The sequence below is a fragment of the Artibeus jamaicensis genome, unplaced genomic scaffold, assembly GCF_021234435.1.
Source record: "Artibeus jamaicensis isolate MK-2021 breed Jamaican fruit bat unplaced genomic scaffold, CSHL_Jam_final scaffold_916, whole genome shotgun sequence".
Classification (NCBI taxonomy): domain Eukaryota; kingdom Metazoa; phylum Chordata; class Mammalia; order Chiroptera; family Phyllostomidae; genus Artibeus; species Artibeus jamaicensis.
The window spans coordinates 53,651,206-53,676,124 of NW_026522059.1; the positions used below are offsets into that span (position 1 = coordinate 53,651,206).

Consider the following 24,919-nt stretch of genomic DNA (forward strand, 5'->3'; position numbering starts at 1 on the left):
CTTATATTTTGATATATTCATATCAGGTACAGATTCTAATTTTTTTATTCCAACAAGTTCCGAGAAAAGTTTTGTAATATAAAACTTTTAAAGCTTATACTTATGATTTAATATCTATTATGAATCCATACTTTGCCAAAATCTTTGTCTTTTCTAGGCCAAAAATAAATATATAAACTTTAGTGGCAGAAAGAATTACTTTTATGGTAAGTAATATGCTCTCAGTAAAATTTATAACTAATTACTTGGTGTTATATCCAGCAGGGTTTATTATAAATGTTGGCAACAATAAAACAATATTAAGACGTGTGAAGAAAAGGCTAACAATATTTCTGGAAAGAACAGCTGGTTCACCTTTGCAGAGGAGAGTCTGTCCAGGGCTGTGAGCAATTTTAACGTTATCTCCTTGAATTAGTTAAATATAATTAATTTTCATATTAAATTTCTTGTTACCAAGCTGGTCTTTTTATTTTGATTTCTGCATTTGTTTCTTTTTAAAAAGACCACACCAATATATTGAACTCTCAATATAAGATGAAAATAGTCTTGGAGTCAGTTTTGTGCTTCTGGAGTACATGGCCTCTCCACATCTGGGAAAGGAGGACACTGCTTCAGGTCTGTGTCCCTGAGTCTGCTCTCATACCTCTGTCTCATCTTCTTCAGTGCATTGAGAGTCAGCTTCACTGGTCTAATCTCCACATTCTGAGAAAACTACGCTCCTTTCAGTTTGTGGGCAGGTTTAAGTCAATGCATAAAAATTATGGGATCTAGTTATGCAATAACTTGCAATTTATCAAATTTTCATGAGAGCAAAATTTTTGCTAAAGATATTTAGTCACTTCTGGCCCTTTAAGTGACTTGTTAGACTGTGCTACTCTGCAGGTAAAATAAAATACTTACTAACAAAAACATCTGAACCTCTAACCAGACTATGTCAAATAAATTTGTGTAAAAGGGGGGCAAATAAAAGGGTAAAAAGAGGTAGAAAACAGGTAAAATTATGCAAAATGTAATAAAGTAGAAAACTCACCTTGGGCTTGTAAAACAACAGTCATAAACTAAACAAAAAGATTTGTTCTTTTCCTTATCTCTAGTGGTATGTTCATAATCATGAGGGTGTTAAAATTATAAATATTAATTTAGATAGAGCATATATTTTGTTAAAAATATAGGGTCTGGCAGAAATAACGCACCTATTTTATTACAAAATATTTTATTACAAAAACACAAGCATGTAATTCTGTAACATAACAATATCACATCGAGCACACCACATGACATTTTAGGTGAAATGTTCAAATTAAAAACTATAAATTATTACACTCATATTATTACCTTACCAACCATACTCAAGCAGGAGTTAGTTCTGCCAGACCTTGTATATCAAGTTTATTCTGATAATCAGGAGATGACATATAGATTGTAATTTGATTAAAACCGACCCCCTATGAGCCTTTTTATGTATCTCTTAGGATGGAAGTTTTATTCACAGATCTATTTATCTAACTACCTTATGTTGTCTGACAAAAAGAAAGAGAAATTAATAAATAACTACAGTTCTCTATAGATAGTCCAAAATGTAAAACCACTAAACACCTCAGTTCTTTGAAATTTTTTCAATTTTAAATGTTTGTTTATCATACCTAGCTATTTAATACCTCATGCCAAGGGGAAAATGAGGACCTAAAATTTAGTAAATATTTTGTTACAATTTGTAGAAAACCAAAACCTTGAAGAACAGAGATTCTCTCACACACACCCTAGGATAAGCAGACAAAAACATTCCACCAGCTCAGCCCCCAGAAGACTGTCTTGGGAACACAAAGGCAGTATGGAACCAAGGTGATGCACTGGAGTTTTTATTAGCCCATTCTAATTAGCAGCAGCCCTGCTAGAAAAAGGACTCCAGAGGCATTCCCCTTAATGGGCAAGCAAAAAAACAACCCAAAGCTGTCTAACTGTGCTCTGCACACAGCTGTGGTGAGAGCAAGACATTGTGGGTGGTAGATGGACCTGAGACTGGAGCTAATGGCGGCAAACAGGAGGCCCGGGAGCCAAATCCAGCCCTCTACCTCATTTCTGTGTGGTAGCAGCTCCAAGCTCCTTGCCCCTAGTTAAAGAGCAGTTACATTTATACAGTACTAACGTTACATTTGGCCCTTTGAAGGCAACCGTGAGGCAGAGGTGGCCCCTGGTGAAAATGAGTTTGACACCCCTGATAGATCCAAGTCTATTGAGGGGACAGACTTTGAGACCTTTGGCACATCACACACAATCTCTGAGGCTGAGTTTCTCTGTAGATAAAATAGGATGTTGAAATCTGTCCCACAGAATACTGTCACAAATTAAATGTGACTAAGGTGTGATCACTATTGAATACTACATTTGCTCATGTGGACAAAGGGGAAGCTGTACATTAGCTGATAACTGTCAGTGGAGAAAGCAGGCTCTGATAAAGAGTATGTTTTATTCTGATGTCACAGATTACCATTGAAAGCCACAGTAGACTAACAGAATCTGGGTTCTATTTTAAATCAGTGAATATTTTAGCTTTGTCCATGGGTCCTTTATACATGTTCCTTGATGGCCTTCCCCTATTTTCCCCCATTATCCCTCTCCGCCCTCCCCTCTGGTTACTGTCAGTTTGTACTTTATTTCAGTGTTTCTGGTTGCTTGCTTTTTTGTTTTGTTGATTAGGTTCCACTTATAGGTGAGATCATTGAACAACAATAAAACATGAAAAAATAAAAAAGATTTTAAAAATCATATAGAAATTCAGTTCTAACATAAAGTATATAAAATATAAAGCAAAATTATAATTTATATAGAATGTAAAATATATCTGCACTTGTATAAGCATATATTCAAATATGTATGTACATAATTATAGCTTTATCATTTATAAATGAGTATACACTATAATATTGGATATAAAAATTACTTAAACCACTTTTTCTTTGTTCTTATCTAACAAATAAAATACATATTTTAATAGATTTCAGGTTTTCATCATGAAAATAAAAGAGAAATAAACAAAAAATATTTTAGTTTGTGGGTCTTGTGGTCTCTATTGCAACTACCCAACTCTGCCATCCTAGCAGAAAATCTGTGTAGGGTAGAGTAGAAGGAGATAGATTGGGGGCTCATGATAGCATTCCAGGCAAGGTGCCAGACTGAACTGGAGAAGCACTGGGGTTGGAGGGAAGTGAGAAGACCTGATAACATCCACTCCGGAGATCTGACAAGCTGCTAAGGAGTAAGATGCAGTGAGAAGAATCAAGGTGACTCCTATGATGTGGGTACCATGCACGGACTTGGAGGAGGCTGAAGAAGAAACAGAGTGGGCAGGAAAGGAGACTCAAGAGTCTGTTTTAGACCCTGAAATCTGAGATGTCCATGAGAGCTCCCACTGTGGCAAGTAGGTAGCCGGACTGATGTGTTTTGAAATGAAGGGGTTGGCCTGGGCTAGAGCCAAAAATTGAATTTGTTAGACTATTTATGTATGATATGTAGCTTGCTGCACTGTGGTATATTCATGAGGTATGGAAGGAAATTTTTTAGTATAATCAATGGGATAGTACTAGCCTAGAATCTGCACTTCCTATTCTAAAACTGTAAATAATCTATGGAAAATTTCTACCCTGTCAGCATGGCCAAGTTAGTTGGGCTTTGTCCATGAAGCAAAAGGTCACTGGTTTAATTCCCAGTCAGGGCACATGCCTGGGTTGTGGTTCTGTTCCCCAGTTGGGGTGCATATGAGAAGCAATGAATCAATTTCTCTCTTGCATAGATGTTTCTGTCCCTCTCTTTCTCCCTACCTTCCCCTCTTCTAAATAAGTAAAATCTTTAAAATTAATAATAGTCTACTGAAAGTTTTTATGTATTTATTATAGAGATCAGCAAACTAAGGCACATGGGCCAAATCCAGACCACTGACTGTTTTTGTATGGTCTGCACACTAAGAATAGCTTTTACATTTTTAAACTTTTTATTTATTTTTTATATAAAGAGAGGGATTTATTTTGAGGTATTGGCTCGTGCAATTATGGAAACTTGGCAAGTCCAAAATCTTGATGAGGTAGGTGAGCAGTCTGGGGACTCAGGGAAGGATTGCAGTTTGAATTCAAAAGCTGTCTGCTTTCTTTGGTCTTTTTTTTTTTTCAGATTTAAAAAAAAATTATTGACACTATTATAGATATCCCCCCAAAGCAGTCTGTTAGCAGGATTCTTTTTTGCCCGGGGAGAAGGGTCAGTAACTGAGGAACAGCTAAATTTATACAGGGCAAGGGGAGAGGGAGGGGCATGGAGCTTCCAAGCCCCTTATATGTGCTCCATCCTCCCAGCACTTTGATGTGCTCACCAGCAGAAAGGCTAAATTTTTATATTTTTAAATTGTTGGGGGGTGGAAATTGAAAAAGAAATGACATTTTACAAAACATGAACATTTTACAAAATTTAAATTTCAGTGTCCATAAAGTTTCACTGGAATGCAGCCACACTGACTCATTCACATGACGTCTGTGACTGCTTTTGCACCAATAGAGAGTTGAGTACTTGCAATAGAGCCCATGTGGCCCGCAAAGGTTATGGTATTTACTCTCTAGTCTTCTACAGAAAATATTTTCCTACCTCTAATCTATAACCTAAATGTAAGTGTGGACTTTTACTAAGTTCTTATAGGAGGCAATCTATAGGAAAGCTAAGTATGAGGTTCAACCAATAACAATGTAATTTTTTAGAGAAATAGTATAATCCCAAGAAGAAAAATTTTGGAAAGATAGACCAATAATCCAATTAAGACAACCTCCTACAGGAAATAAAATCAAAGGATCTAATTGAAAGTTTATTTTGGTATCTACCACTTCAACATCTAGTTTTTCATGCTAACAGGAAAACATGATGACAATCAACAAACCCCAAAAATGCTAATGAAGAAGAGCAAAAGGGAAATTATGCACAAAGTTTTGTATAAGAAAGCTCAGATTTGAGATCCTATCAGGGATTCATATTACTTATAGCCTGAAAGCTTTAAATAGAATGGGAGTTTTCTATTTAATATTATTTATGATGGGATCATTATCACAGGATGAAAAATTCTAACTAATAATGGACGTAAAGCAAAGTTTGATGAGCCAGTGCTACTATCTACTAAGGGATGATAGAGAATTTTCTATGGAGAAAAGTAGATTTTGTAAAAAAGAGATGTACACACCTTTTTGTACATTTTTATCTGTAATTTGCATGTACATTAACACATTTCATACCCCATCTGCTGTGATTGGTGGAAGTTCTTCAACCAGCAAATATCTTGTGCCCAACATAAACAGAATGGGTTAGGAGAGTTCCAGGAGATTGGAGCAGAGTGGAAGGGGGCTTCTACAGCATCATGTGAGTTTCTCCTCTCACCTGTGATTAAACAAGGATGCCTTTGTGCATAAGAGTTGCCATAGTCCCAGCTAACAACTTAGGGGCAATGATAGGAACTGTCATCACAAATGTTACTTAATAAAGACAGTTAGTATAAAGAGGGATGTTACATTTAAGAAACATAATAACTTTATGACAATCACACTTAAAAATATAATATCCACATAATAACTGCATTGCCTTTGTCATACCCAATAATATTAACAATATTCAAGCATCATTTAATAACTAACTGTATTAGTGTCCTAGGGCTGCCGTAACAAAACACTGAGTGGCTTAAACAACAGAAGTTTTATTTTCTTACAGTCTGGAAACTAGAAATTCAAGATCAAGGTGTCAACAGGTTTGCTTTCTTTTGAAGCCTCTCTCATTGGCTTATTGATTGCTGTCTTCTCACTGTGTCCTCACATGGCCTTCCTTCAGTGCATGTACATGCCTGGTCTTTGTGAATCCAAATTTCTGGTCAGTTTGGATTACGATCTGACCCTAATACTGTATTTTTAACTCAGTCACCTCCTGGAAGATGGTATCTCCAACTAAGTTCACATTCTGAAGTTTGCAGGTTAGGACTTCAGCAAACGAATCAAGGGGCACAATTCAGTCCATAACACTAACTGTATCACATTCTTTCTTTATAGTCTCTTTATATGACTGCTTCTTCCACCCTCCATCTTCTTTACATGCACTAACATATGGAACGAGCAATACATTTCCCTGTGGATTGTCCTACATCCTGAATTTGTTTGCTTCTTTCTCATGAGGCTCATTTGTTCTTCCTCTATTCCCTAAATTCTTGTAAACTGACTAGGTGTTAGATTCAAGGGCTCAAATGGACTTAGGTTTAATGACTTGACCAGACCACCTCATAGGTGGTACTTGCACTTCCTACTCCATCAGAGGGACACCATGCCTTCATGACCAGCTCACTTTTAGTTTTTCTGAAAACAGTTTTGTAAAGCCCTTTCTGAAGGCTTGGCAGTTCACTTCATTTACAAAGTGCTGTTAGGTACAGGGTACATTTGAGGACATGCTGCAAAGGTAACAGGTACTCCTCTTACCACAGGAGCCTTTGCTTGCCAAAAGATCTTGACAGTATCCACTCCAGGTCAACCCTTAAAGACCATCTCACATCAGGTCTGGAATGGCTCCTGATGTCCCCCTCTCCTTTTGCCACCAGGCACCTTCCTGCCTACCCCTAGCTGCAACTTCCCTGACTGACCTGAAGAGCGACAACGACGACAATGATGATGATATTGCATTTCCCCCCTGCATTGTTTATTTGGAAAATTGTTCTAGGTTAAGGAAACTGCCTCACCTCCAGAAATGCATCTGAGAATGTCAGATGTTCCTAGACTCTTTTCCTAGCACTGAGGCATGTTCAGAGTGTATTTAGAAATATGGGTGGTGATTAGGGGAACACAGAAGGGACTTTATCCTTTTTTTTTTCCCTTGGGAGGATACATTCCTCATATCACTTCAGAATCAAAGAAGAAAGATGGATTCATTCTTATGTTCTATAGCTTTTGTTTTTACTTCAGGCACTTAAAAGTGTAAATTTATAGATAATTTAAATTCACACCAAATTTCAGTTCACATTCTTAAGTTTATATTATAGCATGCATAATGCACAATGCCCTCTGGGCTCTAGATTTATTTAGATTTCAAAACCAGAGGTAAATCTGAAATATGCACAGGATTGAATACAGTAAGGGCTTATGTGCCATTAATTGCACTTCTTCATTGTCTTCTCTATTAAATAACTAGTTACACTTTATGCCTTTCTATTTCTCTAGATGCACTTTGGGAACCCACTTCTCCACTGCTAAATATAGGAAACACTATAATAAATACAATAATTCTCTGTGCTAAAGAATACTTCAAGTGCTTTAAAGCAAGTAAAGGACTTTCATTCCTGACCTTGTCACTAACCTGTGTCTGTAAAGGAGTCCACTGAAATGCCACATAATGTGACTGGTATGTTCATCTGAGTTTCCCACTGAACATGATGTTCAGGGAAAGTATTGCCATGGTACATTTTTCAAATACACACTTTAATATTTCTACTAAGTATTAGGAAATGTACATAGTTCTGGTTTCTAATGTCACACTCCCTTCAGGCGTCTGGCTGTCAGTCCCCACATTGCCTACATCCAAGCCTGCATGAAGCTCTTATATCTGTCTCTCCTCCCCAGCACCTTAGTGTCTGTGGCATTGCTGTTTGTCACTGCAGCCACCACACCCGTACACCACAGCTGCTATTCCCTACTGTCTTGTATCTCTTTACTTATTTATTTTTTTAAAGATTTTATTTATTTATCTTTAGAGGGAAAGGGGGGAAGGAGAGAGTGAGAGAAACATCAATGTATGGTTGCCTTTTGTGCATTCCCTGCCGGGAACTGGCCTACAACCCAGGCATGTGCCCTGACTGGGAACTGAACTGCGATCCTGTGGTTTACAGGCCCGTGCTCAATCCACTGTGCTACACCAGCCAGGGCTACTGTCTTGTATCTCTTCTTCCTCTTTTTCCTTGGGTATTTTTTTCTTTTTATTTTTTTCTTTTTATTGTTATTCAAGTACAGTCGTCTCCATTTTCCTCCCACCACAGCCCCATACTCCACCTACCCTCACCTCCCACCTCTGAACCTACCCCCTTTGGCTTTGTCCATGGGTCCTTTATACATGTTGACAACCCTTCCCCTTCTTACGTGGGTTTTCCCCTCCTCCCCCACTGGTTGCTGTCAGTTTGTTATTTATTTCAGTGTCACTGGTTATATTTTGCTTATTTGTTTTATTGATTAGGTTCCACTTACAGATGAGATTATATGGTATTTTTTTAACCTCCTGATTTATTTCACTTAGCATAATGCTCTCAAATTCCATCCATGCTGTCACAAAGAGTAGAAGCTCCTTCTTTCTTTTTGCTTACTGCTAGAATTATATCCTAAGAACCCTGAAACACCAATTCAAAAGAACCTATGCATCCCAATGTTCATAGCAGCACAAGTTACAAATAGCTGGGTAATGGAAGCAACTTAAGTGCCTACCAGTAAATGAGTGCATCAAAAAACTATGGTACGTTTTCTTTCATTTCTTGATGTGTTCCAGCTTTAAGTCATGGAATGCCTTTGTCATACCCGAAGAAATTAATAATACCCAATGAAAAGTAACTTTATAAAACAGAAAGGGAGAATGACTTGGCCAACAGAAGCCCAGTGCAGGCAAATGACATATAAAGTCACCAATTTAGGGACAAAAGTGAACTCATGTCCAGCATTCCAGTTCAGCATGCTGCCTTTAAAGTAAATTAACAACATTTAAAAACCATTTTATGAAGATATAATTCACATATTTTACAGTTGACCCATTTCAGGCATACAGTTTAATGGCTTTTAGTATATTCAGAGAGTACAACTAACACCCTAATCCATTTCAGAACATTTTCATCAATGCAAGCAGAAACCCAGCACCACTTACCTATCACCCACCAAGCCCCTCTCTTCCACAGCCCCTAGCAACTACTGATTTACTTTCTGTTTCTACAGATTTGCCTGTTCTGGATATTTCATATAAATGGGATCGTATAGTTAGTGGCCTTTCCCATTTGGCTTTTTCCACTTAGCCTTGTTTATATTGTTCACCCATGTAATTGTAGCATCTTAGAATAAGAAAAAAATTGAGAGCCCTGGCTGATGTGGCTCAGTGGATTGAGGGCTGGCCTGTGAACCAGAAGGTTATAAGTTTGATTCCCAGTCAGGGTACATGCCTGTGTTGCAGGCCAGGTCCCAGTTAGGGGTGTGTCAGAGGCAGCTGATCTATGTTTCTCTCTCACTCCCTCCCTTTCTTCCTCCCTTTCTCCCTCCCTTCCCCTCTCTCTAAAAATAAATAAATACAATCTTTAAAAAAGAAGAAGAAAAACTGAGAGATCATCTTGTTGCTTCAGTTTACAGACAAGAAAACTGAGGCACGGGGTGGTGGCCCATGCTGAGGTCATCATGGAGTTTATGACAGAAAAGTAAGGCCTGCACCAGGACTTCTTTCGGCTTAGCCCACCAGTGGGTTTCCTTGTGCTTCCCCAGTGGACGTACAAACATGCTCTTTGCTCTAGTTTACAAGCTAACAAATGTACATTCCTCTTCTCTGCTCTTTCCATTCTCAGTTTTTCTCAGCTTTTTTTGTCCCCCTTTTCACTCACTCAGAGGCATTTTAGGTTTGTGAGTGGCAATGGTGCCAGGTGTGTGTGTGTGTGGATAAGTGGCACTTGGCTATTTGACTCTGTTGAATACAGTGAGAAAGGGATGGGGTCAATTTGTTTATGATCTTAAAACACAATATAAAGACTTTCCACAGTACTTATTCTATATTTTACATTAAATATTATCAATAAGTACTAGGCTTAATAATAATGGCATTGGAGTATCTCTTAATAGTTTTCAGAGACATTTCATTCTCTCATTTAATGCTTTTAACAAATCCTAAGGTGGCTAATATTATACAAATGAGGAGATGGAGGCTTAGCAAACTGAGGTGATTTGGCCTTAGCCTCACAAGTGGTAAAGGTCAAAATGGAAGGGGACGTCTGACTTGAAACTTTATGGTCCCTTCACTTATGGTGTAGGCCACTACCCGGACTTACTAAAATTCTTGACAGATTGAGTGCTCATTATTTTTCAGTGATTCTTCTGTGAGTACCAGGTGTGGGCTGGAGGGCCAGCCCAGTGTTACAGGACTCCTCCAAATAAATGTGATACTCCCATTCCACACAGCCTCTCTGATCTGGTCTCTACCTGGTCACCTCAGGGATGTTCATCTTGTGATCAGATCTTATTGGATACCCCTGTACCTCCAATCCACTGTGCTATTACTCTCTCATCAGCAAATCACTTTAGTTCTTCACAATTGTCTCTTAATGTCCCTTTCCCTTTCATCTTTAACTGAAACTTTTTGAGAACAGTTCTTTGCCCTTGGCCCTGATCTATGGTGACATTTTTCTACTGAAATTTCACCATGTCCCTCTATTCCTCTTCTCTTTTTTGAATCCTCACCCACAATATGCATACACTGAAGAGAGAGAGAGAGAGAAAGAGAGAGAGAGTGATGTAGGAGAGAAACATCAGTTGGTTGCCTCCGATACATGCCCCAACCAGGGATCAAACCCTCAACTTAGGTATGCACACCAACTGCAACATTTTTGGTTAATGAGATGATTCTCCAACCAACTAAGCCACCAGTTAGGGCTTGTCCTCCCATTCTTAAAAGTAAGATTCATGTTTCTTTGCTTTCTGTTTCCACTTTCAAACATTGACTCTGTCTTTCCTTAGAAACTCTACTTCTTAAGTTCTGACACATGCCAAACATAGATGAACCTGGTAGATATTATGCTAAGTAAAATAAGCCAATCCCCAAAGGACAAATATTATATGATTCCACTTATTTGAGGTACCTGGAATAGTCAAACTCAGAGAGACAGAAAGTAGAAGGCTGGTTGCCAGGGACTGGGGAAGGGAGGAATGTGGAGTTACTGTTTAATGGGGATAGAGATTCAGATGAAGAAAATGAAAAATTTCTGGAAATGGATGGCAGCAATATTTGGAAAATAATGTGAATGTACTTAATGCCACAGTAGACTTATAGGTTTGAAATTATTAATTTTATGTTGTATAAGTATTCCACAATTTAAAACACTTCATTTGAATGAATATCCTCAGACTGAACCCCTCCCTGTCAGTCATCTGCTTGGCCTCAGGGCCCTACCCCTCCTGTAGAAGCCTGGCAGGTGGGCCATCATTTTCTCACCAGCAATGTTCTTGTCATCATTCTTGATTTCTTCCGCATCCTTGTGAATTACCTGTGCTACACTCTGGCTTCTCAGCTACTTGATTTAGCTCCAGAAATTTGTTTGTTTACCACACATAGGCCCTCACTTACATGACCATCCCCTTTAATAGCTGCACCTCCTCAGAAATCTCACTCTCATCACCCTACCTGTGACTCACACTTCCCGTCCCTCAGGCCCAGTCACTCTAGTTCTTTGCTCTCTAAGTTCTCTGACCTCTGAGGCCTCCCACCCATTCTCATCTCTCTGACTCACACATGTGCTCAGCACCCTCTTTCTTATCTTCATTCATCACACTTTCCCCATGTTCCAGGAACATGGCAATCTCATGTGTATGTGCAGTTCCTTCTTAGAAACCTCACTCCCACATTATGTATGCCTGCCTCCACATCATTGGTCTTACCTCAGAATCCCCTCCTCAGAGACCTTCGGTGGCCACTAACGGTAGCAGTACTCTCCCCTTATCATGCGCTTTGTAGCAGACCCAAAGTTCTCTTACCTATTTATCTTCATGTTTTTTACCTGTTTCTTTCACTAGAGCATAAACCCTTTGCAGAGACTATCTAACTTACCCATGTTGGCCCAGCACCTGCAATATTGTATAGGTGGTACTCGATAAACATTAGTGACCAGTTCAACAGGAAAAAACTTGAAAATAAACCAAAATCATATTTTTAACCTTTTTACACTAGATTTATAATCAGGTCATTCTTTATCTGATCCTCCTGATAAGTCATCAAAGACTCAGCATATTTTCAACATTTGAGAAAGTATAAAACAAATAAGCCAAGAAGGGTGTTAAGAACGCATCCCCTCCACCATTTTCTCACACTGTCTTGTTAACAATATTCCAGGATGCTAAAGAATATAAACGTCTTTTGAAAAGCCACCATTTTGCTTATTGAACTCCAGATTTATATAAAGAACTTTGTAGGATTTCTGCATGAAATGGATACCCTCTCAATCACTATTATACTTTTCTAAAAGTTCCTCCTCCATAGTGCTTTCCAATTCTTTGAGACAGGGTCAGAAACTGAAAGGACAAGGAAAACACCTTGTGGTAAGAGTAAAATTACAAAGGAACATTTAAATAGGAGAGAGAATGCAAGCAAGTATCTGGAGTCTGACACGCCCACTGTTAGATGCAAAGACTTCCCAGGTGAGTTGTTCATCTGCCTCATGTTCCTTGTGAGGCTCACAAATTCAAATGCCCTGACAGGTGAGGCATCCTGATAATTACAAATATATTCATTCCACCCTTTTTTCATTTCACATCTTCTTCTGGCCTTTCCTGTTTTTCTCTTTAATGTTCTTTAAAATTGTGCCATACAAATAGAAAAACGCACATGTGGTTTGATATATTTTCACAAACTGAACATACTCATAACCAGCACCCAAATTGTGTAACAGCACCTTACAAGCTCCCAGAAACCTCCTCATCAAGGGTAAGCACTATTCTGACTCCTAACAGCATATAACAGTTTTTCCAGGGTTTGTGTTTTCTTTAAATACCATCATACCATATATAGTTTTTTTTCATCGGGCTCTTTCACTCAACATCGTCAGTGAGATTCATCTACATTTTGAGGTAGCTCTCAATTGATCATTCTCATTGCCAAATAATATTCCATTGTATGAATATACTACAGTTTATTCTTTCTACTACTGATTAATTTTTTAGTAGTTTTAGGTGATTATTTATAGTACACATATGAATATTATAATGCATACTTTTGATACAACCTTTCTGGTGAGTATATACTAAGGATTACAACAGCTAGGTCAGAGGGTGGCATATGGTCAGCTTTAGTAGATTCTATGAGTGTTCCAAAATTGTTTGTATGAATTTGTACTTCCATCAGCAATGTAGGTTGCTTTATACTGTCCCATTACTTGGCACTTCATTATTTTAGCCATTCTGCGGTGCGTGTGCGCGCATGCCATTCTCTATGCTTTAACAGCTATGTGAACTGCATTGGATCATTACACTGACTATTAGGTTATGGATATTGCTATGAAAATGAAGAAAAGCTAAGCTTTTAAATGTAAAAACAAATTTATTTATATTTTTGACAGAGGGATTAGGTGGATCAGTTTATGTACTGGCAATTAAGTTCATTTCCTCTAAATCAAAATAGGTAATTTTATTAAAGTTATGTTATCAAAATTGTGTTTGTGTGTATGTATGTATGTATGTTTATGTAGATATAGATGTGTACATATATAAAGTATGTTTTAATGCTTATTTAGAATATTACTAGTGCCTATTGTATACTAGGTACTATTTAACCATCATGAAAAATTCACTGTATTAATTTTTTGTTTTTTAAATATGTACTTTATTGATTATGCTATTACAGTTGGCCCATTTATTTTTCCCCTTTATTCCCCCACACTGCATCCCCCTCTCCCCAGCATTCTCCCCACCCTTAGTTCATGTCCATGGGTCATATATATAAGTTCTTTGGGTTCTCTATTTTCCATACTATTCTTAACCTCCCCCTGTCTATTTTGTACCTACCATTTATGCATCTTATTACCGTACTTTTCTCCTATTCTCCCCCTCCCTCTCCCCACTGATAACCCTCCATGTAATCTTTATTTCTGTGATTCTGTTCCTGTTTTAGTTGTTTGTTTTTGTTTTTTAGGTTCATTGTCAATAGTTGTGAGTTTGTTGTCATTTTACCATTCTTAGTTTCAATCTTCTTTTTCTTAGATAAGTCCCTTTAACATTTTAATGTTAAATATATTTTAATATTTTAAAATATTTGGCATATGGTAAACAAATAATGTCACATCTACAACTGTTACAGGAAAAGATATATCATTGTAGAAAAATGTGTCAAATTTGACTACTCTGAGATGCTAGTTACATAATCCCAGCATTAATTTTAACCTTTTCTTGGCTATATCTGTACTTCAATTAGTTCCCTTCCACAGTGGTTAGGTCCCTGAGAGATAGCGCATAAAAACTATAAGAAGAAAAAAAAAAGCCAAATTCCTGGCCTTTCCTCCAACGTCTTTGCAGAATCTCTGACCCTGATGACCTACTTTGACAATAAAGCACTCTGCATGCTTCTCTCTCAGCTCTTCAGAGCCTAAGCCAGAGCAGCATCAGCCTTTTCCTCTGTCCCTTGGCCACCTTCTCTACTATTCAAAATGTAGAAGCATTTCCAAAGCAAAAAGCACTCTTATCCAAAAGTTATCTCCCTCCCCACCAAGTCTCTCCACCACCTGAAATGTTGCTCAGAAGGAGTGAAAAAAGAAAGACCACAAAGAGAGAAAGGACATTTATAACTCTCTCATAGGTCTTCCCAGAATGATAACCTTTTTCTAGTGATCCAAGGCAAGAATGGAGGCAGAGTGATTGACACAGGAATCTATCATGATTCAAGGCCCAGGATGTCAACATGGGCCATGGCACATGGAGAAAGAACAGGGGATAGACATGAAAGACATGCTGGAGATAGACTTCACTTGGTTTTTCCATGATGTAGAAGTGGGAGGAATTGGGAGTAACTTCAAGCTTTCTTAGATGACTAGACAGACAGTAATTCTACTTCCCAAACTAGAAAAATGGAATGGATGGGTGGGCTTATCTAGGGAAATGATAGTTTGATTTTAGACATGAATTTTTACATGTTGCAAATATTTTGTCCTCTTCTTTTTCTATAATTTGCAATGATTGCTCAGAAATTCTTGTTAGAGCCTATTCCTTGCTTTGAAACATTAAAAAGCTGGCAGAAAGTCTCATGAAATTTGGAGATTCACTAAAGTAGCCCCACAGATAAGATTTTAGTACTTTTGGCCCTGGCTGGTGTAGCTTAGTGGATTGAGCTACGGGTCTGTGAAGCAAAGGGTCACTGGTTCGATTCTCAGTCAGGGCACATGCCTGGGTTGCAGGCCAGGTCCCCAGTAGGGGACACATGAGAGGCAACCACACATTGATGTTTCTCTCCCATGCTTTCTCCTTCCTTCCCCTCTCTAAAAATAAATAAATAAAATATAAAAAAAAAGATTTTAGTACTTTTGGAGGTACCCCTTGGTTATCCATGAGAATGCACCTATCTACCATAACCCTGAGAAATTCCCAAGGTCTCCTGGTATAAGGAAATACCCTGATAAAGATTAGCATTTGCAGTTGCATAATGCTCTTGAGTATTGGTTGGTAGTAAGAAAAAACAAATCAAACAATTAATAAATAAATTTATTAATTTACTTCACATCAGACCCTTTCCTTATTGCTAATATTTCCCAAAAGCAATTGTAAAAGTTGGGTTATACAGTATGTTCACTTATTAATGGCAAAAGAAAAGAGAAACACATAACTGTTACAGTCTTAAAACCTTTACTGTTCATGTTTTTTATCTTCTTGTGCTTAGATAAGTTCCTTTAACATTTCATATAATAAGGGCTTGGTGATGATGAACTCCTTGAATTTGACCTTATCTGAGAAGCACTTTATCTGCCCTTCCATTCTAATTAAAAACTTTGCTGGATAGAGCAACCTTGGATGTAGGTCCTCGCCTTTCATGACTTGGAATTCTTCTTTCCAGCCCCTTCTTGCCTGTAAGGTCTCTTTTGAGAAATCAGCTGACAGTCTTACAGGCACTCCTTTGTAGGTAACTGTCTTTTTTTCTCTTGCTGCTTCTAGGATTCCCTCCTTCATTTTAATTTTGGGTAATATAATGATGATGTGCCTTGGTGTGTTCCTCCTTGGGCCCAACTTCTTTGGGACTCCCTGAGCTTCCTGGACTTCCTGGAAGTCTATTGCCTTTGCCAGATTGGGGAAGTTCTCCTTTATTATTTTTTTCAAATAAGTTTTCCACTTGCTGCTGCTCCTCTTCCCCTTATGGTTTAGATCTTCCCCCTATAATTCAGATCTTGGAACATTTAAAGATGTCCTGGAGGTTCTGAAGCCTCTCCTCATTTTTATGAATTCTTGTTTCTTCATTCTTTTCCGTTTGGCTGTTTCCTTCTTCCTTCTGGTCTACTCCATTGATTTGAGTCCCAGTTTTCTTCCCATCACTATTGCTTCCCTGTGCACTTTCCTTTATTTCACTTAGTGTAGCCTTCACTTTTTTCATCTAATTTGCAATCAGAGTCAATCAATTCTGTGAGCATCCTGATCACCAGTGCTTTGCACTGTGCATCTGATAGGTTGGCTATCACTTGGTTGCTTAGATGTATTGACTCTTGGGCTTTGATCTATTCTTCTGTTTGAGCCATTTTTTCAATCTGGTCACACCTGTTGCATAGTGAGGGTCAGAGCCTTAGGTATTCACCAGGGCGGGGCAACCCACTTGCTGGGCTGTGACACTGTATGTGGGGGCAGGGTCCAAGAGGAAACAATAGTGCTTGCTCCAGTCTCCGATTTCAGTCCCTTCTGCCACTTCTTGCAAGCAAACTGAGTCCTTCTGGTACTGGTTCCCAGGTCGGTGGGCTTGTGCACGTTCTAGGACCCTGTGGGTCTTTCCAGCAAACTCTCCTGTGAGGCTGGGAGTCTCTCGTGGCACCTAAATCCCCACAGGCGTTTTCTTTTTTTAAATTTTTTTTATTTAATTATTTTTCAACTACAGTATTGTCTTTTACTCCCATCCCAGCCCACCCCCCCATGCCCCCCACCTCCCTCCCATTTCCACCTTCCCCCTTAGTTGTTGTCCATGTGTCCTTTATACTAGAGAATTTCAGGGGAAAAGGGGGAAGGAACTTGTATAAAGGTGTTTTCAATCAGTGCTTTTAGGCTTTATTTCCAGGGGCTGGGGCCCTGGGTTGCACAGTCTGTCTTGCTGCCTGTTTTCGTCTCTTGTATCTGCGTGCAGATGTGTGACTGTGGTCAGCCAGCCACCTTCCGTGCCTCACTGTGTCTGCTCATTGCCACCCCATGCCCGAGTCCTCTAGCCACCACTTTTTCCTGCCTCTACCCCTCTCTGCTGGCCAATGACTCTACCCCTCTTACCGGTCTGGATGAACAGTTGTCAGACTTCCATACCATTCAATTTTCTGTCAGTTCTGGTTGTTTTATTATTTCTAAATTTTTGTTGTCCTTAATTTTGGTTGTGCGAGGAGGCACAGTGTGTCTATCTATGCCCCCATCTTGGCCAGACTTCTTAAAACCTTTAGTAGCTTAAGTTATAAACTTGGCAACAGCTATATAAACAAAAGAGTAAAGATTTCCACTCAAAGTCACTGTAAAACAGATGGTAACATACTTAAGTAGTTTTTAAAGGGTAAGGACATGTGTAAGCATCCATCTGGAAGTAATTAAAATTCTAGAAGTTCATTTTTATTGTTAAGCTTTCAGTTGACTTCCCCTACTAGAACAATGAACCAGCTTTTTCTTAAAATAGCGCCCACTTTATTCAGAGAACCAAAAAACAGGAGTTTTTGAAAACTCATAGTTTTACACAGAGAGTTAAAATTGTGCACTAAAATCCACTAGCTACTAAATATCATTAATAGTTTCTGTGTCATATAAGGTAAAAATATATCTTTGATTTTTGGTCTAGTTTTGCTAAAGTCAGTGCACATTATTCCAGCGCTTCATTCATATTTCTTAACTAGAGTGAGCTGAACTTTTTTTTGGTGATGATTAGACCACAAGACAACATGCCAGTGTTCTCTCAAACTTAAAATCATCTTTCTTCAGGATGCAGCTAAACAAAATAGAAATATCACTGTTCACTCCTTTCCCAGAAACTAATTATGACAGGTGGAAGTGAGCAGATAGAGGGCCTATATGTGACTTAATTAACATCAGGTGTTCAGGTGTTAATCTTTGGCCTATTTATTGAGAGACAGCTATATTTACCTATAGTTATTTTCAGAGTAGATAGCCAAAACCTACTCCAGTTGGATTTAGTTGGTCTGTTTTTCAAATTCCATTGTGTAGATTCTTGAAGGAGAGAGAATGGGCAGCCAAAAGATTTTTTGTGAATTAATCAGCCTTAAAGCAACATCCTCAGAAACTACTCCTTTCAGGTTTTTGGAAGTCTGGTGATTCTCACTGTAGATCAGTATCTCTGTAACAAGCACTTTAACAGTTCCCTTTTCCAAGCCTGTTCACTCGATTTCTTCCAGTTCTACCATAAGCAAGAGGCACGGGCTAAAAGGGATTTGGATCATAGCTTGGATCCTAAGGTTGGGTATCTACCCACAGGTGAGCACCCAAGTTTAGGAACAAATGTTTGTGGAAGAACCTATTTATGCACATACTCAACCCTCTCCCCATGCTGCTAATGAGCACGCCATGGATGTGCTGTCCTGCAGACAGAGTAGTGATGTAGAATATATAATTAAATATGATATCTGCAAAAAATCATCTGGCATCTAGGAGAAAAGATTTTTTAGAAAAAGCTTTTCCAGGCTGGGAAAACTTAGAAAGCAGGAAGACCAAAAGGAGGGTAAAATTAGGAGCAAGTTGTGTTAAATATGCAGAGAACAAGGAAATGGGAGTGTATCTTGAGGGTGCAGCACAGAAAATATTCCTGGAATACTGCCATTCTTCTTATGCTCCTCCTTTTTATGTACCTGCATACTACAATCAGTGGCAGTTCTGAGTGAAAGAAAAAGGAGTAGAAGTGGCTGACAAGGAAAAGAGCTTTGCTCCTAATACAAAGCAGCAGCTTACCCTTGAACTGCACCCCCCACCAATAAAATATTGGGAGAGATATTTATAGGGCACACTGGGGAAATAGGTAAAATTAGTGTAAATGGGAAAAATTAGCATGTCCTAATATAATGCAATAGGAAGTCTTATGCTCATGGCCTAGAAAGAAGACTCTCTTTATTTGTGGTCAATTTAGTATAGTTGGTAGATTTGGAATTAGGAAAGTTATGAAATATCCAGAAATAGTTTTCTGTCTTCACCTGCTACCCCATTTTAACTTCATTGGTACTTCTTCCATGTGAAAATAGAAAGTAAGCAAAACTCAAGTCAGTTGCTATTGCAATATATGGTAATGTTGTTGAACAAGGAAGGCCTCATTGCCTGATGCACATAGAACCTAATACTATGGTACCATCTTCATAAAAAAGAAAGGGCATATATTTGCAAGTTACGCCTCAAGGAGATAGGAAGCAAAGCTCAAATCTATCTCCGAGATCCAGGGTTTGAGGCAAGATTTAAAGGGTTTTAATACCCAATCTTCCTGGACCCCGTTGCTTCTAAAGTGTTCTGACATTCAGGTTCTGATCACGTCCTGGTCCTTTGGGTAGGGGGAACAGTTAACAAGTGTTACTAGTAAGTGGGGTAAACTTTGGTTCTGGGTCTTGTTAGAAACAAGATAAAACCAGTTTGAGCTGATTCTGCAGCTACAATAACAAAAATCTGGTAGGAATGATTAAGTAGATTTGGTAGTATAAATAAACATCACTGTGCCATATTCCTACCATATTCTTGAGTATCTCAGATACAAGAACTGTATAACACTTACTCATGTTGATAAACCACCTCTTTTCTGAAACAATGGATGTTTCCTGTGTGTTGACAGCCTTCCCATATCTATTAAGATTTAAAGAATCTTTTCAAAATATTTAAAAAGTTAGAGAGACACCATTGGTTTGGGAAGTAATGATTCTATTGTGAAGTAAGTGGCCAGGCTTATAGGCTCTTGCATTCAATGATATTATGATCTCAGAAAATGAATGGGAAACTCTAGAGGTGACTACATACTGTCTAATGTTGTTTATATGCATTCTGGAAAAGGCAAAACTATAAATAACTAATGCTACATTCTTTTAAACCTTGAAGAAGGTCACAAAATATCAAATGTATTAAAAATGATAAAGTCATATGGGCTACATTTGCTAATCACAATGCAAAGAAAGTTATAAGCTAATCACAGACTAGTGAAAAAATTAAAAATAGACTTCTAAAAGCACTTGGAAAGAAATATGAGCTGAAATGAAACCTGAGCTCTTTGGAGCTAAGCTATTAGATCTGAACTTTTTGGAATTATAGTACAGTATCACATATCAAAACACATAGAATATGATCAAAGAAGTAATTGGATAAAAATTACAGCCCAAAAACATTAATTAGAAAATAGCAATGACAAAAAAATAAATTAATTGAGAAGTTCCAGAGGCTAGGAGAAAACTAACAAAGTAGTTGTCAAGAAAGTAGATAAATAAAGAATAACAGAAATGAAAGCAGAAATTAATAACATTTACAGTTATTATGCCAATAGTTTTCTAAGTTTTATTTTTGGTAAAACTAAACTATAGCCCTAAATGTTGTGGCTCAGTAGATTGAGTGCCAGCCTGTGAACCAAAGGGTCACTGGTTTGATTCTACATCAAGGTATATGCCTGGGTTGCAGGTCAGGTCCTCAGCAGGGGGTGCGTGAGAAGCAAGCACACATTGGTATTTGTCTCCCTCTCTTTCTCCCTCCCTTCCCCTTTCTCTAAAAGTAAATAATAAAATCTTAGAAAAATTGAAATATTATATGGTGTAGGTTTGTGTGCATTATTTCTTCATTTATTAGTTAGTAAGCTTTTATAAAGAGAAACTTCTCCAAATCAACTATTAGGTTACCCTGAAGTAATATTTGTCTATGAAAGGCATGATAAAAACCTGCTTCTTTGCTCTTATTTACCAGTTTTCAAAAGCAGCTAGTTCCCTAACACTTTCTAAAAGTAATCAGTAAATGGATACAAGATGGCAGAGGAGTAAGTGGAAGCTACATTAACCTCTTCCTAGGACCAATCTGGAATTACAACTAAATTGTACAGAGATCATCCCGAGTAACCAACTGAACGCTACCTGGAAAGAAGCCTTGTAACCACAGACAGACAGAAGAAACCTCTTCACCACAACATGACTGGTAGGGAGTGCAGAGGGGACCCTAGAGGGCTGGCTCGGCTCCCATGGGCAGCAGCTGAAGATCTAGAGGGATATTTTAGTGGTTGGGGGGTTCCCCTGAGAAGTGTGGGGTGCTATACCCCAAGCTGGGCTCCCCAACCTACAGCACTGGAGCTGGAAAATAACTCAGTTAACATCCAACTATGAAAGCAGCAGAGTTTCTGTCTGCCAGGGAGAGATGGCTGGAAACTTAGAGAGCCACTTAAAGGGCCAATGCACAAAATTTTGTTGGCATCCACTTACCCTAGGCTCTGGCAAAGGGAGGGCAGAGTGCACTAGAGACACTTGAGGAGAGTCTGGGGTTGGTGGCTCTGGTTGAGGGAACTGAAGGAACAGTTGCTAGGATCCCTGTGTTGAGTCATTCTCTATAAATACAGGAGCCATATTACTCAGGAAGAGCACTCCTCTCCAAGTGGCATCAGCTTGAGGGGAAGCAAGTGCCTTGTCCACAGTAATTACCTTGCCCCACTCTGTGGAGCTTAAGCAAGAATGCTGGATACAGAGTGATTAGTTTAACAATTGATCAGTTTAATGGATGAATAGTTTAACAACTAAGGTGGAAAATACAAAGAAGTGGCAAAAACAGAAAGACAAAGAAACAGACCCCAAATGAAAGAATGAGAGAATTCTCCAAATGAAGAACTAGATGGAATGGAGGAAAGCAACTCATTAGATAGAGAGTTTAGAGTAATGATTATAAGGATACTCAAAATTATGAAAAAAAGACATATAAACCATAAAAAAGACCAGTCAGAATTAAAAAATGAAATGTGTGAAATAAATAATACACTGGGAGTAATGAACAGTATATTAGATGAAACAGAGGATCATATCAGTAATTTGGAAGATAAGGTAGAAGAAAAGCACCCAGCCAGAGCAGCAAAAAGAAATAATAATAATTGAAAAATGAGGAGAGCTTAAGAAATATTTTGGACAACAAAGCAGAACATCTGCATCATGGGAAAAATAAAAATAAAAGAATGAGCAAAGGATTGAGAACCTGTTTGAAGAAATAGTAACTGAAAGCTTCCCTAATCTCATGAAAGAAAAAGAAACACAAGCCCAGGAAGCTCAGAGAATCTCAAACAAGTTGAACCCAAAGAGGCCCACATGAAGACACATTCTAATTAAAATGACAAGGCTTAAAGACAGAGAGAGAATCCTAAAACACACAAGTGAAAAGCAGATAGTTACCTACAAGGGAACAAGTAAACTGTCATCAGATTTCTCACAAGAAACATTTCAGGCCAGAAGGGAGTGGTATGAAATATTCAAGGTGATGAAAAACAAGGACTTACAACAAAGGCTACTTTATCCAGCAGAGCTATCATCTAAAATTGAAGGAGAAATAAGGAGCTTCCCAGACAAGAAAAAACTAACAGTTTGTTAACACAAAACCAGTACTGCTAGAAGAAGAAGGAGAGGGAGAAAAGAGAAAGGTTTAAAAAAAAAAAAAACAGAGGGAAACACTCTAACAATAAAATGGCACTAAATACATATCTGTCAATAATCATGTTAAATGTAAATCACTTAAGTGCCCCCCAAAAGACATAGGGTAGCCAAATGGATAAGAAAACAATACCTATATATGTGCTGCCTCCAAGAGACTCATCTCATATTGAAAGATGCTCACAGAATAAAAATAAAGGGATGGAAAAAGCTATTTCATGCAAATGGAAAGAAAAAAAAATCCAGGGTAGCAGTACTTATATCTGACAAAACGGACTTTAAAACCAAGTCTATGGAACTGGAAAGCATTATGCTGAGTGAAATAAGCCAGGCGGTGAAAGACAAATACCATATGATCTCACCTTTAACAGAAAGCTAAACAACAAAACAGACAAGTGAGCAAAATAAAAACAAAGACACTGAAATAGAGAACAAGGGGACAGCGAGAAGAGGGGAGAGGGGAGGGAATTTAAAGGGAAAAAATGGGAGGGATTTAGAGAAACAAGTATAAAGGACACATGGACAAAAACTAAGGGGGTGGAAATGGGAGGGAGGTGGGGTGCTTGGGGCAGGGTGGGCTGGGATGGGAAAAATAAACAAAACTGTACTTGAAAAATAACTAAATTAAAAAAAAACCAAGTCTATGGTAAAGGACATAGAAGAACACTACATAATGACAAAGGAAACAATCCAACAAGAGGATATAACCCCAGTAAACATATATACACTCAACATAGGAGCACCTAAATATGTAAAGCTAGTCTAGATGGATATAAAAGGAGAGACTGACAGAAGTACAGTCATAGTTGGGGATATTAACACCCCATTGACTTAGATGGATAGATCTTCCAAGCAGAAAATCAACAAGCAGACAGTGACCTTAAATGACGCACTATATCAAATGGATTTAACTGATATCTTCAGAACATTTCAACCAAAAGGAGCAAAATGTACATACTTTTCAAGTGTACATGGAATTTTTTCTAAGATACCACATGTTAGGACACAAAAATGTTTCAATAAATGTAAGAAGATTGAAATCATGTAATGCTTCCACTCTGAGCATAATGCTATGAAACTAGAAATCAATGACAAGAACACTAAAATGTGCAAAGACATGGAAGCTAAACAACATGTTATTAAACAACAAATGAGTCACAAGGAGATCAATGAAGAAATCAGAAGATAACTTGCAACAAATGAAAATGAGGACACAACAATCCAAAATCTGTGGGACACAGGGAAAGCAATCCTAAGATGGAAATGAATAGCATTACAGGCCTATGTCAAGAAAAAGCTCAAATAAACAATCTAACTTCACATTTAAAGGAACTTGAAAAAGAACAAACAAAGCCCAAAGTAAGTAGAAGGAAGGAAATATTAAAGATCAGAGCAGAAATAAACAAATTAGAAATAAAACCACATAAAAATTTGATGAGTCCAAAAGCTGTTTTTTTGAAAAGATATATAAGATTGACAAACCTTTAACCAGACTCATCAAGAAAAAAAGAGAAAGGACCCAAATAAATAAAATCAAAAATGAAAGAATACCAAAAAATACAAAGGATTATAAGAAAATATTTTGAACAACTTTATTCCAGCAAACTTGACAACCTAGACCAAATGGATAAATTCCAAGAAACATAAAATCTTCTAAAACTAAATCAGGAAGAATCAAAGATTCTGAATAAACAGATTACACCCAATAAAATTGATGCAATAATCAAAAGGCTCCCAATAAATTTAAAAAAAAAAAAAGCCCTGGACCAGATGGCTTCACAGGGGAATTTTACCACATTCCAAGAAATAATACCTCTCCTTCAAAAACTATTTCAGAAAATTCAAGAGGAGGGAAGGCTCTCAAACTCATTGTATGAGGACAGCATTATTTTAATTCCAAAACCAGCTAATGACACTACAAAGGAAGAAAATTATAGGCCAATCTCTCTGAGGAACATAGATGTTAAAATCCTCAACAAAATGTTAGCAAACCGAATATTAGCATTAGCAATGCATCAAAATAATCATATGCCATCATCAAGTGGGATTTACTATGGGAATGCAAGATTGGTACAACATTCACAAATCGATAAATGTGATTCACCACATAAACAAAATGATGGATTGAAAACCACATGAGCATATCAATACATGCAGAAAAAAACATTTAATAAAGTCCAGCACCAATTTATGATAAAAACTCTCAGCAAAGTGGGAATAGAGGGAGCATACCTAAACATAATAAAGGCCATATGTGACAAACCCACTGCCAGCATTATACTCAATGGACAAAAACTACATGTGTTCCCCTTAAGACTGGGAGCAAGAAATGGGGTGTCCACTTTC

General features: G+C 37.9%; 2 protein-coding genes across 5 annotated transcripts in view; one reads left to right on the forward strand and one right to left on the reverse strand.

The window, feature by feature from the left end:
* The window catches only part of RGS20 (regulator of G protein signaling 20), a 126,809-nt gene that overhangs the window by 48,321 nt on the left and 53,569 nt on the right, over positions 1 to 24,919 (forward strand). The gene's annotated exons all lie outside the window — the stretch shown is intronic.
* LOC128626735 (disco-interacting protein 2 homolog C-like) overlaps positions 5,324 to 24,919 on the reverse strand; it is a 114,029-nt gene continuing 94,433 nt past the window's right edge. The window contains exon 3 of the mRNA XM_053661022.1: positions 5,324 to 5,406. Coding sequence (XP_053516997.1) covers positions 5,377 to 5,406 — 30 coding nt within the window. The 3' untranslated portion in view covers positions 5,324 to 5,376. The remainder of the gene's footprint in view (positions 5,407 to 24,919) is intronic.